We start from the raw sequence: 23,532 nt of genomic DNA, 5'->3' as shown, positions 1-23,532 counted from the left end.
TCCCTAAAGCAATTAGCAAGCAAATAGATATCCAAACAGCTGAGTCATGAAAGAGGTATCTAGAACCAATTTTGAACCAAAAAGCAATTTCAGATATTTTAGCTGTGGTTCCCAGATAGCCTTTAGCTTTTGTATCATGGTTACCTGGGTCTGATATAAATTGAATTCCAAATACCTGTACAGCATGAGGTGCCGATCACTGCTAAATATGATGACAGGGAGTTACGATTGAGCAGAAGGTGAGGAAGGATCAGAACTGGAGGAATCCTCCTAGTTTTCATATTACTTGACCTTTACTGAGTAGTTTAGATGGTACTGGCTTACTCTCTTAGGTTTTTCTCATCCCCATTTCCTTTCTGTAAATCTAATCTAAATGGAGACAACCTGTCTCTAGACTACTCCTCCGCCCCTTATGATACTATGTAAAGCAGGGGTCTCCAAAAACCGGGTCCATGGACCAGCACTGGGCCGCAGCATGCCAGAAACTGGGTTGCACAAAAAAGCAAACCCCCATCCGCACCCAAAACCACACCCCCTCCGATCCGCGGAAAAATCTCTCTCCATAGAACCAGCTCCTGGTGCCCAAAAAGTTGGGGGCTGCTGCTGTAAAGAACAGTTTTCTGACATGATGATGGCATCCAGCTAAAAACTGGGAGACTTTGAGTTCTAGTCCTGCCTTGGGCTCAAAGCCACCTCGTGACCTTGGGCCAATCACATTCTCTCGTCACTAGGAAGCAGGCAGTGATAGACCACTTCTGAAAAACCTTGCCAAGAAAACTGCAGGAACTTGTTTAGTCAGGTTCCAAGAATCTGACACAATTGAATAGGGAAAAAAAAATGTAATACACATTGACACTCTTATATTGTTGTTATTACTACTACAACAATTGATATTCCTTAAATTATTACCGTGTTAATTACTCCATTTCTATTGGACTCACATGAGCAAAAAGATGATTTTCACTGCTGTTGCTTTTTAATCATTTTCTTCAAATATAAATTGATTTATTGTTTTGATTCAAGTAGACACACACACTTCAGGATCTAAAACTTTTAAGAGCTTCCACAAAAAATGAAGTTTAATTATGAATAATCTATTATACTACTTACACTACAAGATTTCCCAACAGTGTTTTAAAAAGGAGGGTTCTTTTATATCTCTTCCTGGATTACAATTTACCCAAAGAACCATCTCATTATTAACTTGGATTAAAAAAAATACAGATATGTGGACCTCCTTGTATTGTGTGCCAAAAGCCCCATATTATGCAAGGCTATCCCATCCACCTCTTGCAAATGGCAGAAAGAAAGAAAAAAGAGGAGTTTGGATACTATGTGAAATGCTCCAGATTTTCGATATGCAACATAATGACTAATTTAAATAAATCAAAATGATCTGTTATTTCATAACCAGATCCACATTTTAGCTCAAAATTTCAAGCAGGCCTGAAACTGCTGTTAAAATTGAGGGTGACTTCAAGCACTGGTGATACTGTAGCTTTCCTCTTTTATGAATTGTGCCTTCTTTTTTGCAACATAAGGCACATGGGAAAATTATTTAGCTCAGTGACTAAGTCCTGAAATATATCAATCAATCAAATATTTAAGCGGTGAAAAATGAAAGGATTGTCCCAAACTGCTTAACTAAATTTTCCCACACAGCAGTCTCACTTAGTTCTTAGTTTTCCTGGCTCGGCCTTATGATGCAACAATGTTGGCCTGAGACAATAAAGACACATTCTGTAACATAGGCATACACGCATGTGGTCTGCAATGAACACACAAAAAAGGCTTATTTCCTTTCCTAGCAATCGCACACTCTATTTTAAACACCCATTGTGCATACATGCCGTGTGATTGCTTGACTGACAGGAGAGCAAGCCCTTTCCTTTTGTGAAACTGGCATCCATGCAGACAACAGTTCGTGCACAGCATTGAAAATTAAGGCCACAATCCACAAAAGGCAAACTCAAGATCAGCGGAACTAAAGTAATGCAGATTCTTGACTTCTTTATAACGTGACTAAAACCATCTCCCGCCTCTTTGGATTGAAAAGATGTAGCCGTATCTTGAAGTAAGATCAGGAAGCGACAATCAAAATTATGTGAGTGAAATAATTTGAAAAAAAAATTTTTTTTTCTCCTTTCGGAAAGTTCAAGCACGATGGTATTTTTTTTCTTAAGGATGTGCAATTGTGCCAGGGCACCCTTTAAAAACTTACATAACTAAAAGCCAGAACGAAGGTGGCAACTGTCAGGGAAGTCCCCCAGGCTTTCTGATGGGTTTGAGCACAGGAAGATTCTGGAAGATCTGCCCCTACATGGCCAAATGCCTTGGAATGGATGACTCATTTGCACCCATGGAGGGTTCTCATGAATCACAGGAATTCAAGGCCTCATGAAGTTCTTGGCACCACTTCGTGCTCAAATAATGTTAGAAGGGTCAAGACTCACTTCCTGATTGTTCTACTCTCCTGGCACTAAAAGGGTGCCAGGACAACAATCCCAGCCACACACCCTCCTGGCCTGACTCCAGACACTTCACTTTCCTGTTAAAAGAAGGAGAATGTTAGTGCCAAGCACATCAGCAGAGACCCAAAACCACTCTCCTTTTTGATGACAGTGTCTGAGAGTTTTGGGTTTTTTTTTTTCTTTCAAATTTCTATTTGTTCTGACTTGGCATTTTGGAGTGAATTATTCCCTGTATTTCTGTTTTTCTTGATGCTCACCTTTTAAATCTACATTGGTTTCTCAATGGGCTTAATCCTGCTACTGTAGCTGCTATTCACCCCTGAATTTTGCCATTGGAAAGGAATGGTCTAATCCAGGTAAAACCTCCGAAAAGATCTCAAACAGAAGTCCAAAGTATTTTGATCAGAATAGAAAAAGAAAAAAAAAGTTGATAGTATATTTGTTTGGCCCTATATTCCAGAAACCTGGAGATTTTTTCCCCCCAGGCCATTTATTTCAGGAATTTTGAATAAGATTAACTAATGTGAGCATTTAAATCGGACTAGTGAAAATCCTTTGACTAATTACACAGGCAAAGCCAAGCCAAGCCAAAGAAACCCGGTGATATTCTCAAGGTCTCGTGATCTGCCTATATTTCACCTCAAACAAAGCCACTCAACAATGACTTTAGGAGATACATTTAAGAGCTAGTGAAGTTCTCCAGACTAATGACAGATGTCTTTTCTTAGCAGCAAGAGACCAGCTAAAAGCCACTGCGACTGAGGAGAATGTCCACTTTGGTAATCATATGGAACTTATTTTTTTTTAATCATCCTGCAGACCTCAAGATAACAGAATAACAGAATTGGAAGAGACCTTGGAGGTCTTTCCATCCAATCCCCTGCTCAAGTAGGAGACCCTATATCATTCTGGACAAACGACTGTCCAATCTCTTTTTAAAAGCCTCCAGTGATGGAGCACCCACAACTTCTGAAGGCAAGCCGTTCCACTGGTTAATTGTTCTCACCGTTAGGAAATTTCTCCTTAGTTCTAGGTTTACCTGCTCTCTGGACCTTTGCATTGCTTCTGGAGAGTTGTCTCCTCCTCTAGTTATTTGAAGTGTCACAAAGACAAAAAAAGGACTTTGCAGGATGGGAGCCCTTGCTCCTTCTCGGCTCTGGCTTTAGCTGAATGAACTCTTGGCTTGATACATTTCCTGGAGGGTGGTATAAGGCATGAGAAATGTTTCTGACCCCTACATTACAAAATGATATTCTTCAACTACTTACTTTCACTGCATAAGTGCTAGAAGGATCCTTGGCACACGTTGCACAGAAATACACTGCATCTCCCGCGTTACAGCATGGTTTGTTGCACGTCAGTTTGAAGAAAGGCCAGTAGTTCTCACTAAAACGCAGTTCACTTTTTTGATCATGCATAAAATATTCTTCACATTTGGAGACCAGGCGGCGCAAAGATTCTGCATAGAGTCCTCCTAACTTGGTATACATGCCTTCTTTGCTATTGATATTGCCGAAGAGGTTATGGAGCTGAAGGCCAGAACCTGAGGAGGCCTGGGTGGATATACTGTGCTGCGAGGAAGAACGAGATGGAAGATTTCTATCCTGAAAGCCACAGAGGCTGCTGTTCTTAGCAGAACTTGGGAACGGAGTAGCGATGGACCCTATGAAGTTCTTTCCCAGAGACTCAGGGGAGGGAATTGTATGATGGTTGATTCCCAAGTTAGAGCAAAAGAGAGATTTTTCTTGGATACAGACATTACTTTCTGATTGACTGGAGTTCAACTTGAAGCTCGGGAAGACTGCTGCTTTGGACGGAGAGGATGAGCCCCAGTAAAATCCATCGGGTGATGAAAGAGCTCTGCTGACAGTTTTCTTTTGGGGCAGAGGGGGCGGCTCCACAGTTTTGCCCGGTGCCGTGTTTTTAGTCAAACATGGGGGGAAATGAACAGAAGGCAAGGCAGGTTTCTCAGTACGGATGGAGGAATGAAGACTCATTTTGCACAATTCTCCTAAAATGTACACAGACGAGTAAGATAATTATAAGCCAGAGAATCTTGGCAGCATAGATAAACACATTTTACAGCATGAGCCTAGTATCAAGTTCTAAAGATCTATCTAAAAATGAAAAATAAGAAGTAAAGAACAGAATCAGTTACTGATAATCTCTTTATTACCAAATATGGTATGGGAATAAATGATTTCCCATATATCAATATGGGCAACAAATGGCTGTGAAGCAACCACCACCACTGATCCCTGATGTAGCAAAGCTTTTCTGAGCACCCAACTGGATTATCAGAAGACAGCAACAGTAATGGACCCAGGGCTCAATTCACTTTACATATGACAAAATCGGTCACAAACTGGACCGTTGTTTCTCTCACATGTTACAGATGTAGCATGTGATCTGTGCAACACATGTCTATGGGATCAATAAGGCAAGAACGCTTAGTTTGATAGGCTGTTCAAGAATTTGTGTGTATAAAAGTTCTGCAACCCATAGGCTGGATCTAGACCTTTCTGGTTAGCAAGGGTGGTTATGCTCACTCGGCATGACTAGATCTGGGAAATGGTTAACATTCCTTTGAGGAAGGAGGATGTGCCATCTGACGGGATCCTTTCTTGATTCAGTCATTTTGGATAACTGTTGCTTCATCTCTCACTTTTCATTTTTGGGGGAGAAGGTTTTGGAGAAGGTAGTGAGATTATATATTTTCAAATCAAACTAGTAGCAACAACCATCTTAAAATTGGAGTTTTTCTGTAGAGGGTAGAGTTCAAAGTAGATTTCCAACTAATTCTGTAGTGGAAACTAAGTATAACAACACATGTTGTATATTCATATGGGCATACCAATCTAAGACTATAATAAACTGACTAATATGGGAAATGAATCACTAAGTACAATAAAGAAAAACTACTGAAAGGTAGTCAATCAATGCCACATAGTGTTTTGAAGATCAGCGACATTTTGTCATATAGGTGAGCATTGGTGACTGCCCTACAGAAATGAAGCTGGAACAGAGTAAATATTTAAGCAGAAAGTCAGCTTTGCATTACATGCTGAAAAACCAAAGTTGGCTGAAGCATGGCATTTTAAAAAACAATTAATATATGCTTTTTTTCCTCTAAATTTCTGGAATTAAGGATCATTCCCTTTCTAAAATTAAATTCACAGGTTAGGAATATGCTTTCTCTTTCTAGTTTTGCATTATGTATAACTGATTTGCAAGTACAGTGCAGAAAATCACACAGTGACACAGCAAGCTTTCTTATCTACTTGGGAAAACTGTGGGGAAAAGGCTAATTACAGTTATATCAAGAGTGACTTGATTGTGTGATGAGCAACTGTGACAAATGAATGAATAAATTTTTATTTCTAATGGTGACATACAATTCTGTAGTGTGCTCTACCACCTAATTAGGCAATTGCTAAGTTAGGAAAAATGTATTTTTCTTTTATGACTTTCATGCTATGTCATTACATAAGCTAGTGGTACTTCAGAAGATTTTTATAAATACTTCAATTAAAAAAAATAAGGCTGGATAATTTTTTCTGAAAGGACACCTTACTTGCCTATATTCCCTTCAACACGTCTCCACATGGTGCATTCTCAATTTGCAAAGGGTAACAAACAAATGGAATAAATACATTACTGACACTCTAAATACGCACCCTAGAAAAAATTTTTTGCAGCTCATAGTGATATATACCAAAAATATGGAAAAGAGAATTTACATTTAGCTGAGGAAGAAATAAGTTCTGTAGTTTTTCAGGGGAGTGGTAATAACTTCCTTTCAAATAGTGTCCCTCTTGATGTAGGATTGGCTCCTAATCCTGCAGGTCTTTAGAAAGGTAGTTAAGATCTGGGCCTTTTCCTAGATTCTTAGATCAGGATGAGCAGAATTCCCAATTGGTGAGTTATAACATTTTTTAGTTCCAATTGCCATTTAATTGTTTTAGCCTGCTGTTGTGGTAGATATTCATTTCCTTCTATATTTTTGCTAGATGATTTTGAGACCTAGAATTTTATTTTTTTTGATTTGGGTGATCATGAATGAATGAATAAGCTGTATTATTACTTCACTACTAACTAGTGTTCTTGTAGCCCTGCAATACCTCCCCGACTCGTGAATCAACAAATTTTATAAATTACCATAAGCATGTAGTCTACCCAAGAAGATGGCTCCCAAGATTCTTTGGAAAAGTGGCAAGCTGATTTTATAGCACAAGTTTGTTTTTGGATCAACTGAAGAAATGCAAAGTACAAATCATTTCATCTGCAGAATATGTTTCTTACATAACCATCACACTCCCACACTAGTACACAAAATTTAACTACCTCCACCGCCGAGTGGATTTGTATCCAAATTCAAGCTGGCCGTTGATCCCCTGAGGCTCTCAGTAGAATCACTGTTGAGCTGCTCCAGTTCACCATTTTTTGTTGTTTGTAGATGACGCCTAGAAATTGGGGAGGGGGGGGGGGAAATATGCCATAAAAATATGGTAACTGTGTATGCAATAGATAAGTTGTATTTGAAAAATTATAGTAGGTCTGTTTGAGAGCCCCTAGATTTTGCTAGATTTGCTTCGGTTTGTATCTATTTCTCTTGTCCCTATTTTGTTCATGATGTAGTACATACAAACAAAGTGCCCTCTTACAACAAGACAAAAAGAAACAGATAGATAAAGGTGTAGTGGCATATTTATAAACTTAAGCAAGTACTAAATTTGTCAGTCTCTGGACAGATGACAGGTTAGGGACTATGATATAACTCTGAGCTAGGGTTTTCTTTTCTGTTCAATTTTGTCTGAATTTTGAAGACTGCCTGGGCAAATGCCTGCAATTTTTTTGGCAAGTTCCCCCCTCCCCTCAAAAGTGGTTTGCCATTGCCTTCTTTTTAGAACTGAAAGAAGATGTCTGGCTTAAGTTCACTACCCACTTTATTTTTGGACAGGGCTGAGTGGAGTTGGGATGGCACAATTAGTGGTGAATTCCTTCCTTCCTTCCTTCCTTCTTTCATTCCTTCCTTCCTTCCTTCCTTCCTTCCTCACTCCCCTTCTTTCCTTCCTTTCCTCCTTCCTTCCTTCCTCCCGCCCTCCCTCCGTCCCCTTCTTTCCTTCCTTCCTTCCTTCCTTCCTTCCTTTCCTTTCCTTTCCTTTCCTTTCCTTTCCTTTCCTTTCCTTCCTTCCCCTTCTTTTCTTCCTCCCTCCTGCCCTCCCTCCATCCCCTTCTTTCCTTCTTTCCTTCCTTCCTTCCCTCCCTCCCTAAAAGCGAAAATATATAGCATTCATCTTTCCCCAAAGTACAGGAGTAAAATTTGTGTTTTCTCAATCCAAGCATCTTGACTATGTATTAAACACAAACACCTGCATCCCCAGGTATTCCTAAAGTCTCATTCAACAGAAAAGATTGATCCCAGGTCACTTCCTGAAACACTTGCCATTCTAATTCTCATCTGTAAACCTTTGGGAATGTACTCAATCCCAGAGAGGGTCTTGTCCACACTCTAGTACAGGGGTCCCCAACCACCGGGCCGCGGACCGGTACCAGTCCGTGGAACATTTCCTACCGGGCCGCCGGTTTGCTGGGCGCCGCCATCTTGTTTGACGAGAAAGTGCTTCCGGGTGAGCTTTTCCGGTTGGAAAGCGGCGTTTGGGTCCTGAAGGAATCCTTGCACCTTAGTTTCATCGAAGGGGGTGGTGGCTTCGAATGAAACTAAGGCGCGAGGATTCTTTCAGCACCCAAGGCAAGGCGAGCCGAGCGACCGTCCCGAAGCCATCCCGAAGCAAAGCCCTTTGACAAAGGTACAAAGGAGGAGTTGAAGGTGGTGGGGAGAAGCGGGGGACGGCTGGCTGGCTGGTCGCTCGGCTCGCCTTGCCTTGTCATGTGTGCTGATGCCGGTACCGGGCCGTGGATCATTTTGTGATGCCGGTACCGGGCCATGGCACAAAAAAGGTTGGGGGCCACTGCTCTAGTATAAATAAGGAATTATTTGTTCCTTCTTAGAAATCAACCCTCCCTAGACATGTTACAAAAAGGGCAGCATATTAAAGGTTTGGTTGGGTTTTCTGGTTGTTAAAAAAAAACTTTTTATAGAAATGTTTCTTAAAAATTCTTCTGTTAAAGAGCAATAAAGCTCAATGGGTAAGCATAGGGGCAATTCCTCTTGCACAGCACGTGGATTCAAAATCTGTCATTGCAAGCCATGGCTATAACATAAACAAGCTTGAAAACATGGCTTCGCGTGGAACTGTTGGAATAAAAATAAACATAGCTTATTGCTTGAAGTTGATTTAGACGTTTCAAACATAAGCTAAAACTCAAAAACTTCACAATTATTATTTTTTTTAAAAAAGGATTGGTTTACTAAATGTTGTTATGGTCCATTGGTCTCTGATGTTTTGTTATTAACATATTTGATAAGTATAGGTCTGTTAAGGTTTTTATATTTTATGTTAAAAAATAAAGTTCATCATGCACAATAAAGTTCATTATACAATAATTAGTTTGACTAAACCTTAAACATACGCCATAAACTTAAATCCATGTCCATCTGATTCTGATTTTTCAAAAGCTACAGCAACAATCCAATCCTATTTATGCTTATTCAGGAATTATTTTACTTTGTTTGCTAATCTTCTGGACTGCCAAGGACTATTGAGTTTTACCTTTTAAAATTTATTAACGTTTACCTGTGCAATATGATTAACCTCTTCTTCCCATCCACAGTTCTTAATTTGAAAACTCACAATAAACATGAAAATATAATATAAAAATATAATACCCAAAAAACCCTACAGAACTAAACCAAATAGCTGGATGAATAGCAGAAACCAGCAGAGTTCACTTATTTGGCACTTAGTAATACCATCAAATGGTATGAAATGAGAAGACCTAACTTCGGTTCAAAAAAAAATATATCTGACAATGCACTAATTTCATCAAAAGAATATCATTATTCAGTGGCATCATTTCAGCCACTGAATAATGATATTCTTTTGATGAAATTCTTTTCACAAGCAAGTTAGCTGCCTTTGCAAAGCACTGCAGCACTGATCACAGAAAGTCATTGTGGAAGAGTTCTATTTGTTCCCATTGTGTTATGCTTTATATAAAGTGTACTTTCTGAATAGGAGTGAAAGTGATGTATACTGTAAAAGCATTGCTGCTTGGGGAACACAGCTCAGATATATTTTTGTCAACTAATGACCCCCTGAGCTCTCAGTGGTGGGAAGTCACAAGACCACCTTTAGAGACATTATGTTTGATCCTGTACTTCTTAAAGAAATGGACAGTGTTAATCAGCATGTTTGTTTGATGCATGTTTTACTGGCTAGTTAAGTCCTCCTGAGAGATGATTATAAATGATTGGACATAAGCAATAGCAAAAACGAATTCATATTTGAGGAGGAGGGCGTTCAATTTGCTTGAAATAAACTGTTATGGAAAGTTTCTGGTTGGTCTCCAACCTACCCATTTTTGAAACAATAGTTAGAATGCACCTTCAGACAGCCTGGGAGGAAGATTATCTGGATCTTTTTCAGTTGCTTTCAGGCTGGGGCATAGATAGCACTGATAACATTTGCTGAGAACTATTAACTATTAATCCAGGATGGGGTGATGCAATCATCTTGATTCTCCTAGATCTCTAAGTTGCTTTCAGTACCATTGATAACAATATTCTTCTGATTGTGGAGGTTGAGATGGGAAGGCAGGGTGATAGGTGGTACCACACTTTTGGCTATGCCTAGTGAATTGGGTTCTAGTCAAATTGATAGGAAAGGAAGGAGAGAGTCAGAAGCCCCTGGTTTGTATAGGATGACACAGGTTTGAAGCTCTTGCCCCCTCCTTTTTAATATCTGCAGGAAGCTACTGGTTATCCATGCAAGGTTAGGTATTATCAATCACTATCATTTGACAGTGATGCTGTCAAAGTCTTATCCCAGTGCCTGGAGATTGTTGGGGAGGAATAGGCTTAACCTTGACAAGATTGAATGGCTGTATATTCATGGTCATCCTGGTGCTTTGGATTTTCCATGCTTAGTTCTGTTTGATTGTGGCTTATTGCCCTGTTTATAGGTTTTGCATAAGGACAATAAAATGTTCTAGGACAGTGTTTCTAAACCTTCCTAATGCCGTGACCATTTAATACATTTCCTCGTGTTGTGGTGACCCTCAACCATAAAATTATGGCTCGGTTCCTAAGACCATCGAAAATATGTGTTTTCCGATGGTCTTAGGCGACCCCTGTGAAAGGGGTCACGACCCACAGGTTGAGAACCACTGTTCTAGGATGATTGTTTTTCTAAGGACAATCCACAACTGGATGTGATCCACACTATAAAAGGTCTTTCTATAGTCAATTAAGCACATATTGACTTTTTTGGTATTTTTGGTTCTTGATTGTCCAATGTCCAATGCATCAATGACAATGCCACTTCTTCTTTTGTTGGTTGCTATATTTTTATAGATATTTTATCAATCACCATAGCCTTGTGACTTGGCACTAATTGGAATTCTGATATAACTTAATCTTCTGGCACCAAAGATTCTTGTGAATGTTAATAGGGAATATCTTTTAAGATAGCTTGCATTTAAACATCTCTACTTTTTAATTTCAGGATATTCCATATTTGTTTGATCTTCTTGAAATCAGATTCTTTTCCTTAATAATTTGAATTTAGTTAGAGATCTTTCAAAAAGACATCCCTTGTTTTTCCAACTCTGTTCTCATCTTCATTGCCTTTACAGATGCCATTATGATGTTGCTTCTGATCTCTTTTAACAGCTTTTAGAACTTCTTGGTTAAGTTCCTTCTGAGAACTTAATTTAAACTCTAGTTTTCTTATTGGCTTCTCTTCTCAGCAATTTCTACCAACTGTTCTAACATCCAGTTTGCTTTCTTTTGTTTCTTGGTCTTTGGCAGTCTCCTTTTACATTCATCCTTAAAATTTATTTGATTTCATTACATAGTTCCTCTGGTTCCCATACCGCAGAAACTAATTTGGCTTTGTTCTTTTGACTTGGAACTCGCACATAAGCAGTTTTTGATCTGTCCCACAGTGAGCCCGATTACATCTTTGCTGTTACAACCAAGTTCTTCCATCCTTTTTTTTTAAAACCAAAAATATAGTCAAACAGATTTCTGGGAACTCTATCTGGTTATGTTTGCTGGTTGTCTGAAAATTGTATTTGCAATGAAAAAAATCATGGGAATTCCTAGATCATAATCTTTACAACTCACTATTTTCAAGCTTGGTTTTCCAGTCTCCAGCCATAAGCAGCATATCCTACTTGCGTGTTCTTTGAATTTCAGATTGAACTTGACCATAAAACTTATAAATGCAATAGAAAGCCCAATACTATTCTGTTAGTACCACTACAACAATGAAGTCCTGCCCCTGTAAAAAAAATATTCTGAAAAAGTCGCAAACACTGATCTTTGAAGAAGTCACAGTTCACAGAAGTATTGTTCTATTCAAAAATATTGAAACAAAAATGATATATTTTTTTCTTCTTTGTTCCTGCATTTTGCTATCTCAGTCAGTGGAATAGAGGGACATTTCTGCAAAGGCTTTAGCCGAAGGTAATATTTGAAAGAAGTGGGGCATTTGGCAGCTTTGAGGTAATGTCCTTGGCAGGTGCAAATGAGTAAACAACCCAGAAAATAGTCTTGTGCTAGTCTTAGAATAGCAATTGAGTTCACTGGATTGAAAGTGTGAAATAACCTTCATCAGCACCACTTTTTCTGTACCTATAAAAGAAAACTTCAATATTTACCTATTTAAAAAGGTAACGGTTGAAGCTAAAAAAAAAAATCAGTTTCACCAAAAAAAAAAAACCATAGATAAAGAGGTCCATTATGCTGTGGTTGAAAAAGAACTTCGAGGAGATTGACAGTCCCATTGAAGAGCATGTACCATTCCTCACCAAAAGAAAAAATCTCCTGGGCTATTGAGAGACCTGCTAAAGAATAAGAAGTTATCTTCTACCAGGACTAAAGGCAAAGGAGAATAGAAAAAGCTTTTTCTATGATCATTCCATGGTCTCTCCTTCCATCTTGAGAACAGGTCAACCTAGGTTGGATCAGTCAGTCTGACTCAATTGCGCATTACAGGTACTCCTCAACTCACGGCTGCAATTGAGCCTGGCAATTATGGTTGTAAGTTGTGAGGGTCACGTGACTGGTGATTTTTATGACCTTTTGTGAGGTGGCAGCTATTAAGCAAATCCATTGTTTGCTATGGAGCCGTTTTTGCTGGAAATTGGAAGCAAAACACCAGTTTCCAGCAAAAATATCATAAGTTATGATTGTATGATTGCGGAACATTACAAATAGCCATAAATGCAGGCCAGTTGCCGAGAACCCAAAATGCAACCACATGACCATGGAGGAAAGGACAGCTACCAGAACTTCAGAACTGGGTTGTAAGGAGCTTTTGGGAGGGGAGGGTCATCAAAACTTCAAGCGGTCATTAAGTGATCGGTCATAAGCCAAGGTCTATCTGTATTTAGTCATAAATGAGTTCTGTCCAGTTTCCTCAGTGGTTTATATATATATATATATATTTATAAGAAATATAAAAATCTGAATGTGCAAATATTTAATTTCACTTTCTCTACATCATGCATTTGGTTAGGGAGTCAAGGATACTGTTCCAGAACTTAAGGGAATGATGCAAAAGAAAGGTGGCTTCTCATTGGCACATTAAACTGCTTCACATAAAAATGGAAACCAAAGTCCCCTAATTACAATTGAAGGGGAAGATTCCATGTTTAATTGAATGGTGGTGCTTCCTTTTACAAAAATGAAACATCTTTTCAAAAAGTAAAAATGTGTATTCTGTAGATATAATGAGGAGGGAGATAACATCTGGAAGAGTGTCTATGGAGATTCTCAATCATCCAGGTCATGCTTGTCCCAAGGGTGCTTTTTTTCAGGAGACAACTGGACTTTCTTGGGTTTTTCTTTTGAAGATGTTTCGCTTCTCATCCAAGAAGCTTCTTCAGCTCTGACAGGATGGTGGGGAATGGAAGGATTTGCAAGGAATATAAATCCTTCCATTCCCCACCATCCAGTCAGAGCTGAAGAAGCTTCTTGGATGAGAAGCGAAACATCTTCAAAAGAAAAACAAGGCAGTCCAGTTTTCTCTTGAAAAAAGCACCTTTAGGACATCTGGAATAGCTTTCTTCAAAATACAGAAATGACTAATGATTAGAATGTACACAAGGAAAAGAAGCACAATGCAATCATGTATATTCTGTGTCCATATGCATGTGAAAAAGTAAGCCAGTTCTATTATTTATTTTCAGACATTACACCCTTAATGTTCAATATCCTTAATTTAGGATTTCAGCACAATTTGATTCCTAAGACTTTTTCTCCATCCTAATTTTGATGGAGAAAAAGTCTGCATTATAAACAATTACTCCAAATTACTCCGCTATCCTGGCGGGCAAATGACAGCAAACACTTCATGACATCATTGCCCAAATGATGCACTCATGCAATTTGTGTCAGCCACAGATGTGCCAGCTGCAAATTATGTAATTGCATTACCTTTGCAATGAGACAATGTGTGAGATGTCATTTTAATGTGATTGTGGCTTCTAACAGAGCTTTATGCCTCCAGATGTTCCATCAACCTTCACTATGGCCATACTGGCAAGGCTAATTGGAACGGGAGTTTAACGTAGGTTACAAGCTGCTCTTTGCCTCTCTTCATCCTCCTAAGTGATGTGATTTTATATGGCCGTTCTGTATTTCCCTCTTCAGAAAGGGTTCTGGCTTTAAGTGCTAAAAATTACTACATTTTCCTGTCAACTCTATTCTTCTTTTCTAGTCTTGCCTGCAGCACATTTGAACGATACACAAAGATCCATTTTCCTTCTACATAACAGATAAAGGATGATTATGTTTTGTGAAGTTAATTGATCACTGACTAATGATTGAAACAAAGAACTGTTCATTCCTTCTGCCACTCTGTGCAAGAGTTTAAAAATGAAGTAACACAGCCTCTAAAAATAGAAACTTTAATTCCATTTTATTTAAGCATTCCCTGAATTGGATTTTGAGATAAACAGCCAAGCAGCTTTCCTGAAACACATAATGGGGCTAATTGAATGAGTCCCTTCTATCTATTCACAAGCCAACATCTGAAGCAGGGCCCATCTTTTTCCCATGAGGAGTTTTCTCTAAGATGTCTCAAATCTATCTTCTTAGATTACAGATGGGCTGATACAGTGCTAATGGTATCAATTTTAATTCCTTCAACTCTGGAGTCAACTCTGAAACTGATGTTTAATGGTGAGGAGTCATAAACCTTTGCTCCTGATGATTTTCATTGGCCACTGACCTAGGTCATTAAAGTTTAACTGAACTTGAAAAGAAATACTAGAAACTACTACAACTCTCTCAAGTTGGAGGTGCTGTCTTAAAAATACTTCACAATAATTAATTTCTGATTTTCCAAATAAATAGGCCTAGGCCTTTCCTTACAATTTCTTCTTGGTCCTTACAGACATTCATTCATCAGGATGAACTTACTCAGAGCAACACAATGAAGTTAGTGTCAGAAGGGTGAGAAATTCAGGCACATCTGTTTTCCTCTGACCAGCAATGTGCTTTTGTTTGCACTTGATGAGAGACTGTTCCAGAAAAATGACTGATTCACTGCTCAATCATCTGAAATGCTATTTTTGTCTATCAGCTTACAGTTAAAAAAAAGTCTCTGATGCGAGAAAAAAATAGGGTTGATTTCAACTCATGCTTCAAAGAAGCTATTTAAAACATTAGCAAAATTTCACTTCCATTAAGTTGCAGCTAATGGTTTTCTGAAACTCTAGTTCAACTAGAAATGATTACAAAATAGAAGGCTGCTGTTTAAGAACACATATAGCTTATATACAAATGTTTTATTCTAGGAAACACTCAAATGTTTCCACTGGAAAGCAAGAATTAGGGGAAACAGAGAATCACCACTAGAACATCCTGAATTACATCATTTATCCTATCTACCTATCTTTGATTATTGATAAGCAACTTAAAAAAATGTTTACCTGGGTGGTTTCTTTGGAGGCAGCCGAGGAGTTATAACTTCTTCAGGTCTAGGCTCATCAAAAGCAAAAGTCGTTGACCGATTCATTTCTCCGGTCTCAATTGCTTGAATAGGGCATGGTTTCATCTGAACCGAAAAACTTGGAGAAATAGTGATTTCATTCTCCATTTCCGCTTCATTTCTTTCCTCTTCCTCCTCTTCTTCCTCAATCCTACATGGCCTATGCCAGGATGCATGGCAGTATTTTGGTCTCCTCTCAGAGCCTGAGGACAAAGAACCTCTGCTGGATTCATCAGGGGAAATGCTGTTAATCCGGGAACACAAGGGCAACAAAGGCTCAATCATAGGGCCATCGGTCTCATTCCTTGGCATGCTGGTATCCCAGGTTTCGTCAATGGAAGAACGGGCTTTAATGGAAGAATTGACTGATTGTGGAAAAGACTCTTCATGTCTAGGAGGGCTTCCTTTGGACATCTTTGGAGGAATAGCAGGACTCCTATCAATCATATTCTTACTAGACATTGGAGACTCAGCCCCTGGACTTTTGTCTCTTGAATTCATATCACATCTTTCTTGCGGCAACTCTCTAGGCTCAAAGAGGGAGGATGATTTCTCAGTATTTGGGCTAATAGTGGGACTAACGCATGGCCACTGTACCCCAACTGCTGAGTCTGGGCTGCTAAGAAAAAATGCTCGGTGGTCATCTTCTGTTTGTGGGGCCATTATAGTAATAGTTGCTGCTCTTTGTGAACCAAGATCTTGAAAATTCCTCTCGCAGCTCAAGTGGAGGGTCTTCATCCCATCATGTTGATTTTGACTTGGGCTAATAGTCAAGACAGCACTCTTCAATGTATTAGTGCTATTATGCTGCATCTTTTTCCTCTTTGAACTCTCGGCATAGATGGGTTCATTTTGGCTCTTTCCTTGAAAGGGAGGCTGTTGTTCTCTGGAATGACTTCTGCTATCTGTAGGCTTGTTTTCAATTTGATCTGAGGTTCTGACCAGAAGACAGTAAGGACTTCCTTGGGACAAATCGAAAGAACCGCTGCTTTTTAGCACAGTATCTGGTGGACATGCCAGTAAGTCTCTTTCTGGGTTTAAGGGGTTATACACAGAATCATGCACATGAAACTTGGAGAATGAGTTCAAGACCCTTCTTTTATCTTCGCTGAAATTTGTTATCCTGGATGCGACGGCCATGGAATCCTGGCCCTGCAATTTTGAAAAATAATTTCCATTATCAAGCCATGTTACACTGGTGGTGGGTTTCTCAAAGGCTTTGTGGTTTACACTAAAAGGGAAATATGCCCAACCTTCACTCTTTTGCTCAGGGAAATTAATTACATTAGTGCTTCCCTGGGGTGGACGGAAGAGCACTTTCCTTAGAAGTGACAGGAATGAAATTGAGACTCCAAATTGGCATGACTGTGTTCCTCTTACTGGGTGCTTTGACCCGTCCCCAAGGACACATACCTCTTTGCTGTATGAGGTATTTCTTTCTACCCTTTCAGAACCAGATGGGCCAAGGAATAAAGGACGATCTTCGGGGATGTTCTGGGGCTTCCTTTTGATCTCGTTGCCCTGCATTGATCAAAGATGAAATGTAGCAGGATAAACATTTCTCCAGGATGGGGATGGAGATTTATGTGTCACCTCGTACCATGAGATGAATGGCATATAAATTTTATAAATAAATAAAAGATTAAAAAATACTTCATACACAACTCAATTAGAATCTTCTATAATTTGGCTGTATCCACCTTCCAAAAATATATATATAATGATTTTTAAAATGTTGAACAATTTTTAAATATGTGGATGAACTCTCCTTTAGAATCAATGGGATTATGACCTTATTTTGTGAATTTTTTTTATTATAAAGCAATAAAACAAATCAAATTGCTAGCAATTTATATTACCTTACAGATTTACTATACTTTCCTTTCGTATACAGATTTATTGGGTATACTAAAACCAAAGATTGGTACATTTGAGTGGAACTGAATTTTACTGAAAAGAAGAAATTTTAACAATGTTGATAATCCGTCTACTATAGATATTGATAGTTCCATGATCCATCCTAATAGTAACGTTGGCAATTTTAGCATAGTTTAATTGATCAATTGTGGGGAGGTGATACAGTATTTGTTATTTCCAATTGTTTGTTAAATCCAAGGTTATGCAACCCAGTGCTCTGTCTGCTTTTAAATTTTAAAAAACTTCCTTAACTTTGTTTTCATTCTTTTTAAATTCTATCTTTGATTGTATGCTTTTCATTTGTAAATCACCAAGAGTCACATAGGTCAGTGATCCCCAACCTTTTTGACGCCGCGGCCCGGTACCGGCATCAGCTGGGCGCCGCGGCCTGGTACCGGCATCAACTGGGTGCCGCCATCTTTTTTTGACGAAAAAGTGCTTCCGGTGACCTCACCGTAGCACTTTTGTCAAAGAGATAGCGGCGCCAGCGCTCGGTGAGCTTTTTCGGGTAGAAATGGCTTTCTACCCGGAAAAGCTCACCGAGCGTGGCGCCGCCATCTTTTTGATGAAAAAGTGCTTCCGGTGAGCTTTCTACCTGGAAAAGCTCACCGGAAGCACTTTTTACCAAAAAGATGGTGGCGCCCAGCAACCAGCGGCCCGGTAAGACTTGTTCCGTGGACGGTACCGGTCCGCGGACCGGCGGTTGGGGACCCCTGACATAGGTGATATGGGAGGTGTAGAAATTTGATAAACAAACAAACAAACATATCCCTCCCATATATTCCTTGGCAGCTTAGAAGAAAACAGAGACATTGGGTTGAATAAGCAAGGTTACAGACTTCCAATGCAATTCCCCTGCACAATTTCTACCCATTTTAGTCTCACCAGGTTTCTTTCCCTACATGACTTTTAACATTAAAGAATATTTTCATTAAGAGTGTCAGATTCCAGTATCACTTTTACTTTCAAGATTGCCTTTGGACAAAAATTGAAACTGCCAAGTAGATGAATGGTTGCAGTTGGTTGCCCAATGATAGGATACAAGAAAAAAAGTTTATTTTGTAAAGCTAAGTGATAATAACTGGTTTTTGTATTGTACTACGCCATCATATTGTTTATTTGACCATGGTTCATAATGTGTATATCCACAACTGCAGTTTGGAAGGCATGGTTTATAACTTAGGATCACATGTAAAGCAGCTCACAATGGTTCTGTTGGCTCTCAACTTCTGTTTTAGCGCAGGTGCATAAATCCAGCCCAAATTTGAAATGTCCATTAGTAGACCAAGGAAAAGTGGATTCCTTAGGAAAGACAGCAAAATCTATCTGGGTATTTCTGCATTCTGGGATGATCGAAGGACATCTTTTCTATATCTGCCATGTAGAAACGCAACCTCCCCTCCAATAAAATTGAATTAAAATTTTGGATTTATTAGATAATAGCAAATGATTGAATTACACTGATCATTAGTTATAGAAGTTTTTTTTAAACAATCCTGTGTGTTGGTTTAAATAATTCTGTTTTTATCAGAGTGAGTATCAGGGGTGATACCGATAATTTTATTGCTAGTTTTGTCTTGTATTTTTTTTAACATACTTGGCATTTTTATCCATTGTTATTCTTTTAAGGAGCTGAATATGACATACGTGATTCCTTCTCCATGATTTCCTCTGTCTATACATTTATTACAGAGGCCAGGCTGAAAGATATACCGCCATGGTTTTCCAGAGAAGTTTTGTTCTTTTAACTGTGTTGGTTTTTCAACCTGGATCTTCTCAATCTGATTCCAAAACTTTAATAACAGAAGAAGCACTTTCATGACAGCTGCCTAATTAATGCTACATGTTTAAAATTGACTGTTTTAAAATATTTGCAGTTAACTAATTTGGAAACTAGCTTTCCGAAAAGGTGAGCTATAACTTTTTTTAAAAAAATTAAAGTTATAAAATGAGATAATTTTATAGCATGGGACCTTCAAATGCTTGAGCAAAATCATTAAACTAAAATAAATGAGTAAAATCTGGGGTGCATATATAAATATTTGGACATAATGGTAAATTGTATATTAGCATTTTATGAATAAGCCTTGCAGTCATTGGCTGTCTTCCCTCACCCATTCTCCTCCCATTCCTGTGGCTATAAGAAAATAACTATGCAATGACCAGACTGCTGATAGGTGCAAGACAAAGGGATCACATATCAGAAGATAAGTTTCTGTATCAGAAGATCTGTACTGGTTGCTAACTGCCAACTGGGCGCAATTTGGGATATTGGTGTCATGCTATAACATTTATGGTCTGACTACCTGCATCTCCCAATGAAACTTTTCCAGGTACTCAAAACAATAGGAAAGGCCTTTTGAACAAACTCCTTCTGAAGGTTCAATTATCTGCTACATGAGAAAGGGCTTCTTCTGCATTGCTTCCAGGCTGTGGAACACACTCCATGGATATGAGTTTGGCCTTCATTCTCCCAGTATTTAGAACATTGAAAAAGTAGATCTCTATCACCCAGCTTTTAATTGTTAACTAATTAATGTTAGTGTATGATTTTATGTGTATATTAATGTTGCTTTGTTTATAATTTGCATTTTATTACTCTTGTAAGCTCTCTAGGTTTTTAGAACGATTGAATGGCAAGATATGCATACAATAGTGAATATATAAAATAATAACCCTGTTTTCAAATCCACCTGAAATACTACATTTCAATTAAAAAGAAACTTTTTAAAATATATTTGCCTATTTGTTTTGTTAACTTGAAAGCTGTGTTGTAACATTTATCAAGGTCAATAAAACAACATTTCAACCTGCATATTAGTCCAAAATCCAATTCGTACTGAAGTTCAGAAACAGCTGATTTCTCACGCTTCTCTATCTGGGAGGCTCAACCATCCACTCCAAAAGTACAATTGCCTACAGGAGGGACGTCCTGCTGAAATCTAGACTGATAGGTGACATGGCAGGTAGAGGACTAGGCTCAATGCTCATCTAACAGCATATACTTGCCTATCAAATGCCCCAAATTTTCATTCAAGTTCATTAAATACCCACAAGTTGTTTTGGGGGAGGGGGACTCTTTAGAGACATGCAAATGCTAAAATAATACTGTTCACAGATTTTGTTTCTTTCGTACAGATTCCGAGGCGAGATTGCCTCAGAAAGATATAGCTATTTTACAACAATCAGGTGAGAGACAGAATCTCGCTCCTTTTACATGAGATCTTCCTGTTTCCAGTAGTAATGAGTAATTATTTTTTTTAAAATGTTTCACGTTGTTTTGCTTACCATTTTCATATTTCAATCAAAGGAAATTTAAACTTACATCATTAGCCAGCAAAAGGGTGGAAAACTGAGATGAGCTGATTGTGTCAATCAACACTTCTCTTTATGGAGGTATTTTTTCAAATGGAATTCTATTCATGTATTGGGAATAGGGCAGTTGACATTGTGATTCCCAAAGAATCTGGACCCAGGTGGAAAATATTTGAATCTCAGGTGAACTGAGCTCAGAAGGTTGGAAGTCAAGCCTGGGCAACTGAAAGGTGCTTTGGATTGGTCAGTGCAGTGGTGGGAACTCAACTGGATTGGAGAATCAAAGTGCAACAGATACAGTCTTTTCGTACCAAGAAGTATTTGAGCACTTCTGTTGGCTTTTAAACCGAAAACATCTTGCTCACTAGTATCATAAATGTCTGAAAAATCTCCCACTTTACTAAGAAATAGATTTTGGGGAGCCTCCTGATTGTTGAATTTCTCCCTACCTGCTCAAGAAATTGAAAGAATCCATTTCTGCAAGTCCTGCCATAACAAATACAAAGACTGCTCCCAGGCAGTTACAAATTTTACAACGGAAGCAACATTGTAAAATACACCACACCCCTTATTAATCATTACCTGTGAGACATCTGTATTCATGTTTCCATCCGCCCACACACCAGCAGCATCCGAGGTTATCATAGTTGGTTTAACAGCAATAGTTGGCTTTGAGTAAGACAAGGAAATTAGACCGTCATCCTCCCAAGGCGTATTTTCAACTTTGGCTCCAATTCCATTCAAATCCTGCAAAGCTTCACTGCAGCCTTGCTGATCAAAGGACAGGGCCTGCAGTTGGTGAAAACTTCTGGGACAGAAACAGTTTTTGCAGGAGCCAGGCTTCCAGATGTGCTCCACAAAATCACTGCACACAGACATTTTCAAGCCCTCTTGCTTCATTTCCACTGCCCTCTGCACCTTCTGTATTGGGCTGGGTGGTTCATTTTGTTCTCCTCTCTATGGCTGGATTGAATAATCCTGGACTTGTAACCAAGCTGCAAAGAAAAGAGCACAGAATTCATGTTAATAATGTCCTTTGTTTCCCAAGTTCCAATATCTCCCATTATTGGGCACCCTCACATACACCTGTTCTCTCTTAGTCACAAGATGATGGCAGCTATGCTTGCTCCTCAGAGTGATATGCTTTTCCCCACAGCCAGTTTATCATAAGTAAGGAACAGAGAAGAGTTTGCCAACGCTCATCCCAGCCCTTTTCTAGGCTCCAAATGTGTCCCATACATAGAAATTCTATGATTGTGTGTCTGTGTAAAAGACATGACAAAAAGTTCTTGCTGTTTTGCAGGAAATAACAATGTGCATATTTATTGCGCAAACTATGGAGTAAAGCTGATCAGGGGTGGGTGGGGGTGGTGTAATATTTTGTTCATTTTATTTTGTCATGCAAATCTATACAATCGGGATAAACAGATATTACACATTATTATATCACAAATGTTTCCATCACATGTTATTGCTCAAATGGTGCCAATTCCGTGATCTGGGTCAGTCATGTCATGTTGCAAATTACACAGTTGGCCTAACAATGCGGTGTTGTCTATAATGTCATTTGCTCTCTTGGCTTCTGGCACTTTTGACTAGCAACAGAGTTGATGAAGCTTCCTGGATAAGAAGCGAAACATCTTCAAATAAAAACAAAAAAATCCAATTGCCTCCTGAAAAAACACCTTTGGGACAACCATGACCCAGATGGCTGAGAATCTCCACAGACATTTAGCTATGCAACAGAGTTGATGCTTCTTATATGCATTAATTCAAAAAATACAAACAGCATTTTTTTAAAAAAAGCTGCTGCTTCCAGTATAGGTAGTTCTCATTCAGTGATTGACTTATTTAGTGACCATTCACAGTCACAATTGTAATGAAACATTAACTTTGCAATCGACTGTTGCATTTACGATCTTTGCAAGTCTAAATCAAAGAAAAGCTAGAGTAAGTTCATAGGCACAATTGCATTTCACTTAGTAACTGCTTTACTTTAAGGTTAAACACTTAACTTACTGTTTAGGCTGATGATTACGGGAGTTACAGTCCAACAGATCAAAGTACAACACAATTATAGAAAGATTGAGGGCTTGTGCTCCAAATGGCAGCTCTTTGTTGAGCACACAAATATGCATCCATGTCATTGACTATAGTTACACCAACTGCAATTTAGCAAGTTTGTATGGCAAATCATGATAGCTATTATAAAGCCAGGGCACATAACACAGAGCTCTTCTTTTTCATGACATGGAATTCTCTACATCTCCAACTATTACCCCAAAGTAAAAATACAGTCTAAATACAAGTAACTAGATTGTCTTCCACATATCACTACTATCTTTCCCATTTCTCCCCTCTTTTTATCTTCTCTCTCTCTCTCTCTCTCTCTCTCTCTCTCTCTCTCATTACCCCCTCACCCAGCACATTTCTACCTCAGAGGAAGCTCTGTTCCTGTGTGACCCCACCTGGTTGTGTATATTTGGCAACTGATCCCACTTATAGCAGTTGTGGTTAGAGGGCCTTCGCTCAACTTCCTGGATAGGGAAGCTCTCTGCTTGGTCACTCATGGCCTGGTCACCTCCTGTTTGGACTATTGCAATGCACTCTAGATGAGGCTATCATCAGAAAGTATCCGGAGGCAGGATACTTATTTATAGCAGGATATCCAAACCGTCTGTCTGTCTATTATCTATCTAGGTTTT

General features: G+C 38.9%; 1 protein-coding gene across 2 annotated transcripts in view; it reads right to left on the bottom strand.

The window, feature by feature from the left end:
* Positions 1 to 23,532, bottom strand: part of PRAG1 (PEAK1 related, kinase-activating pseudokinase 1) — a 39,560-nt gene that overhangs the window by 1,422 nt on the left and 14,606 nt on the right. For both annotated transcript variants that reach the window (XM_026672885.2, XM_087957355.1), the window contains exons 2-6: positions 21,410 to 21,822; positions 17,009 to 17,116; positions 15,537 to 16,747; positions 6,816 to 6,934; positions 3,740 to 4,482 (exon numbers count right to left, since the gene is read on the bottom strand). In XM_026672885.2, the coding sequence (XP_026528670.2) occupies positions 3,740 to 4,482; positions 6,816 to 6,934; positions 15,537 to 16,747; positions 17,009 to 17,116; positions 21,410 to 21,727 (2,499 nt within the window). In that variant the 5' untranslated portion in view covers positions 21,728 to 21,822. The remainder of the gene's footprint in view (positions 1 to 3,739; positions 4,483 to 6,815; positions 6,935 to 15,536; positions 16,748 to 17,008; positions 17,117 to 21,409; positions 21,823 to 23,532) is intronic.

The sequence above is a fragment of the Notechis scutatus genome, chromosome 2 (genome assembly GCF_049901735.1).
Source record: "Notechis scutatus isolate UNSWTSFEM ecotype Mainland chromosome 2, rNotScu1.2, whole genome shotgun sequence".
In the NCBI taxonomy this organism is placed as follows: domain Eukaryota; kingdom Metazoa; phylum Chordata; class Lepidosauria; order Squamata; family Elapidae; genus Notechis; species Notechis scutatus.
This window is presented reverse-complemented; position numbering and strand designations above follow the sequence as displayed.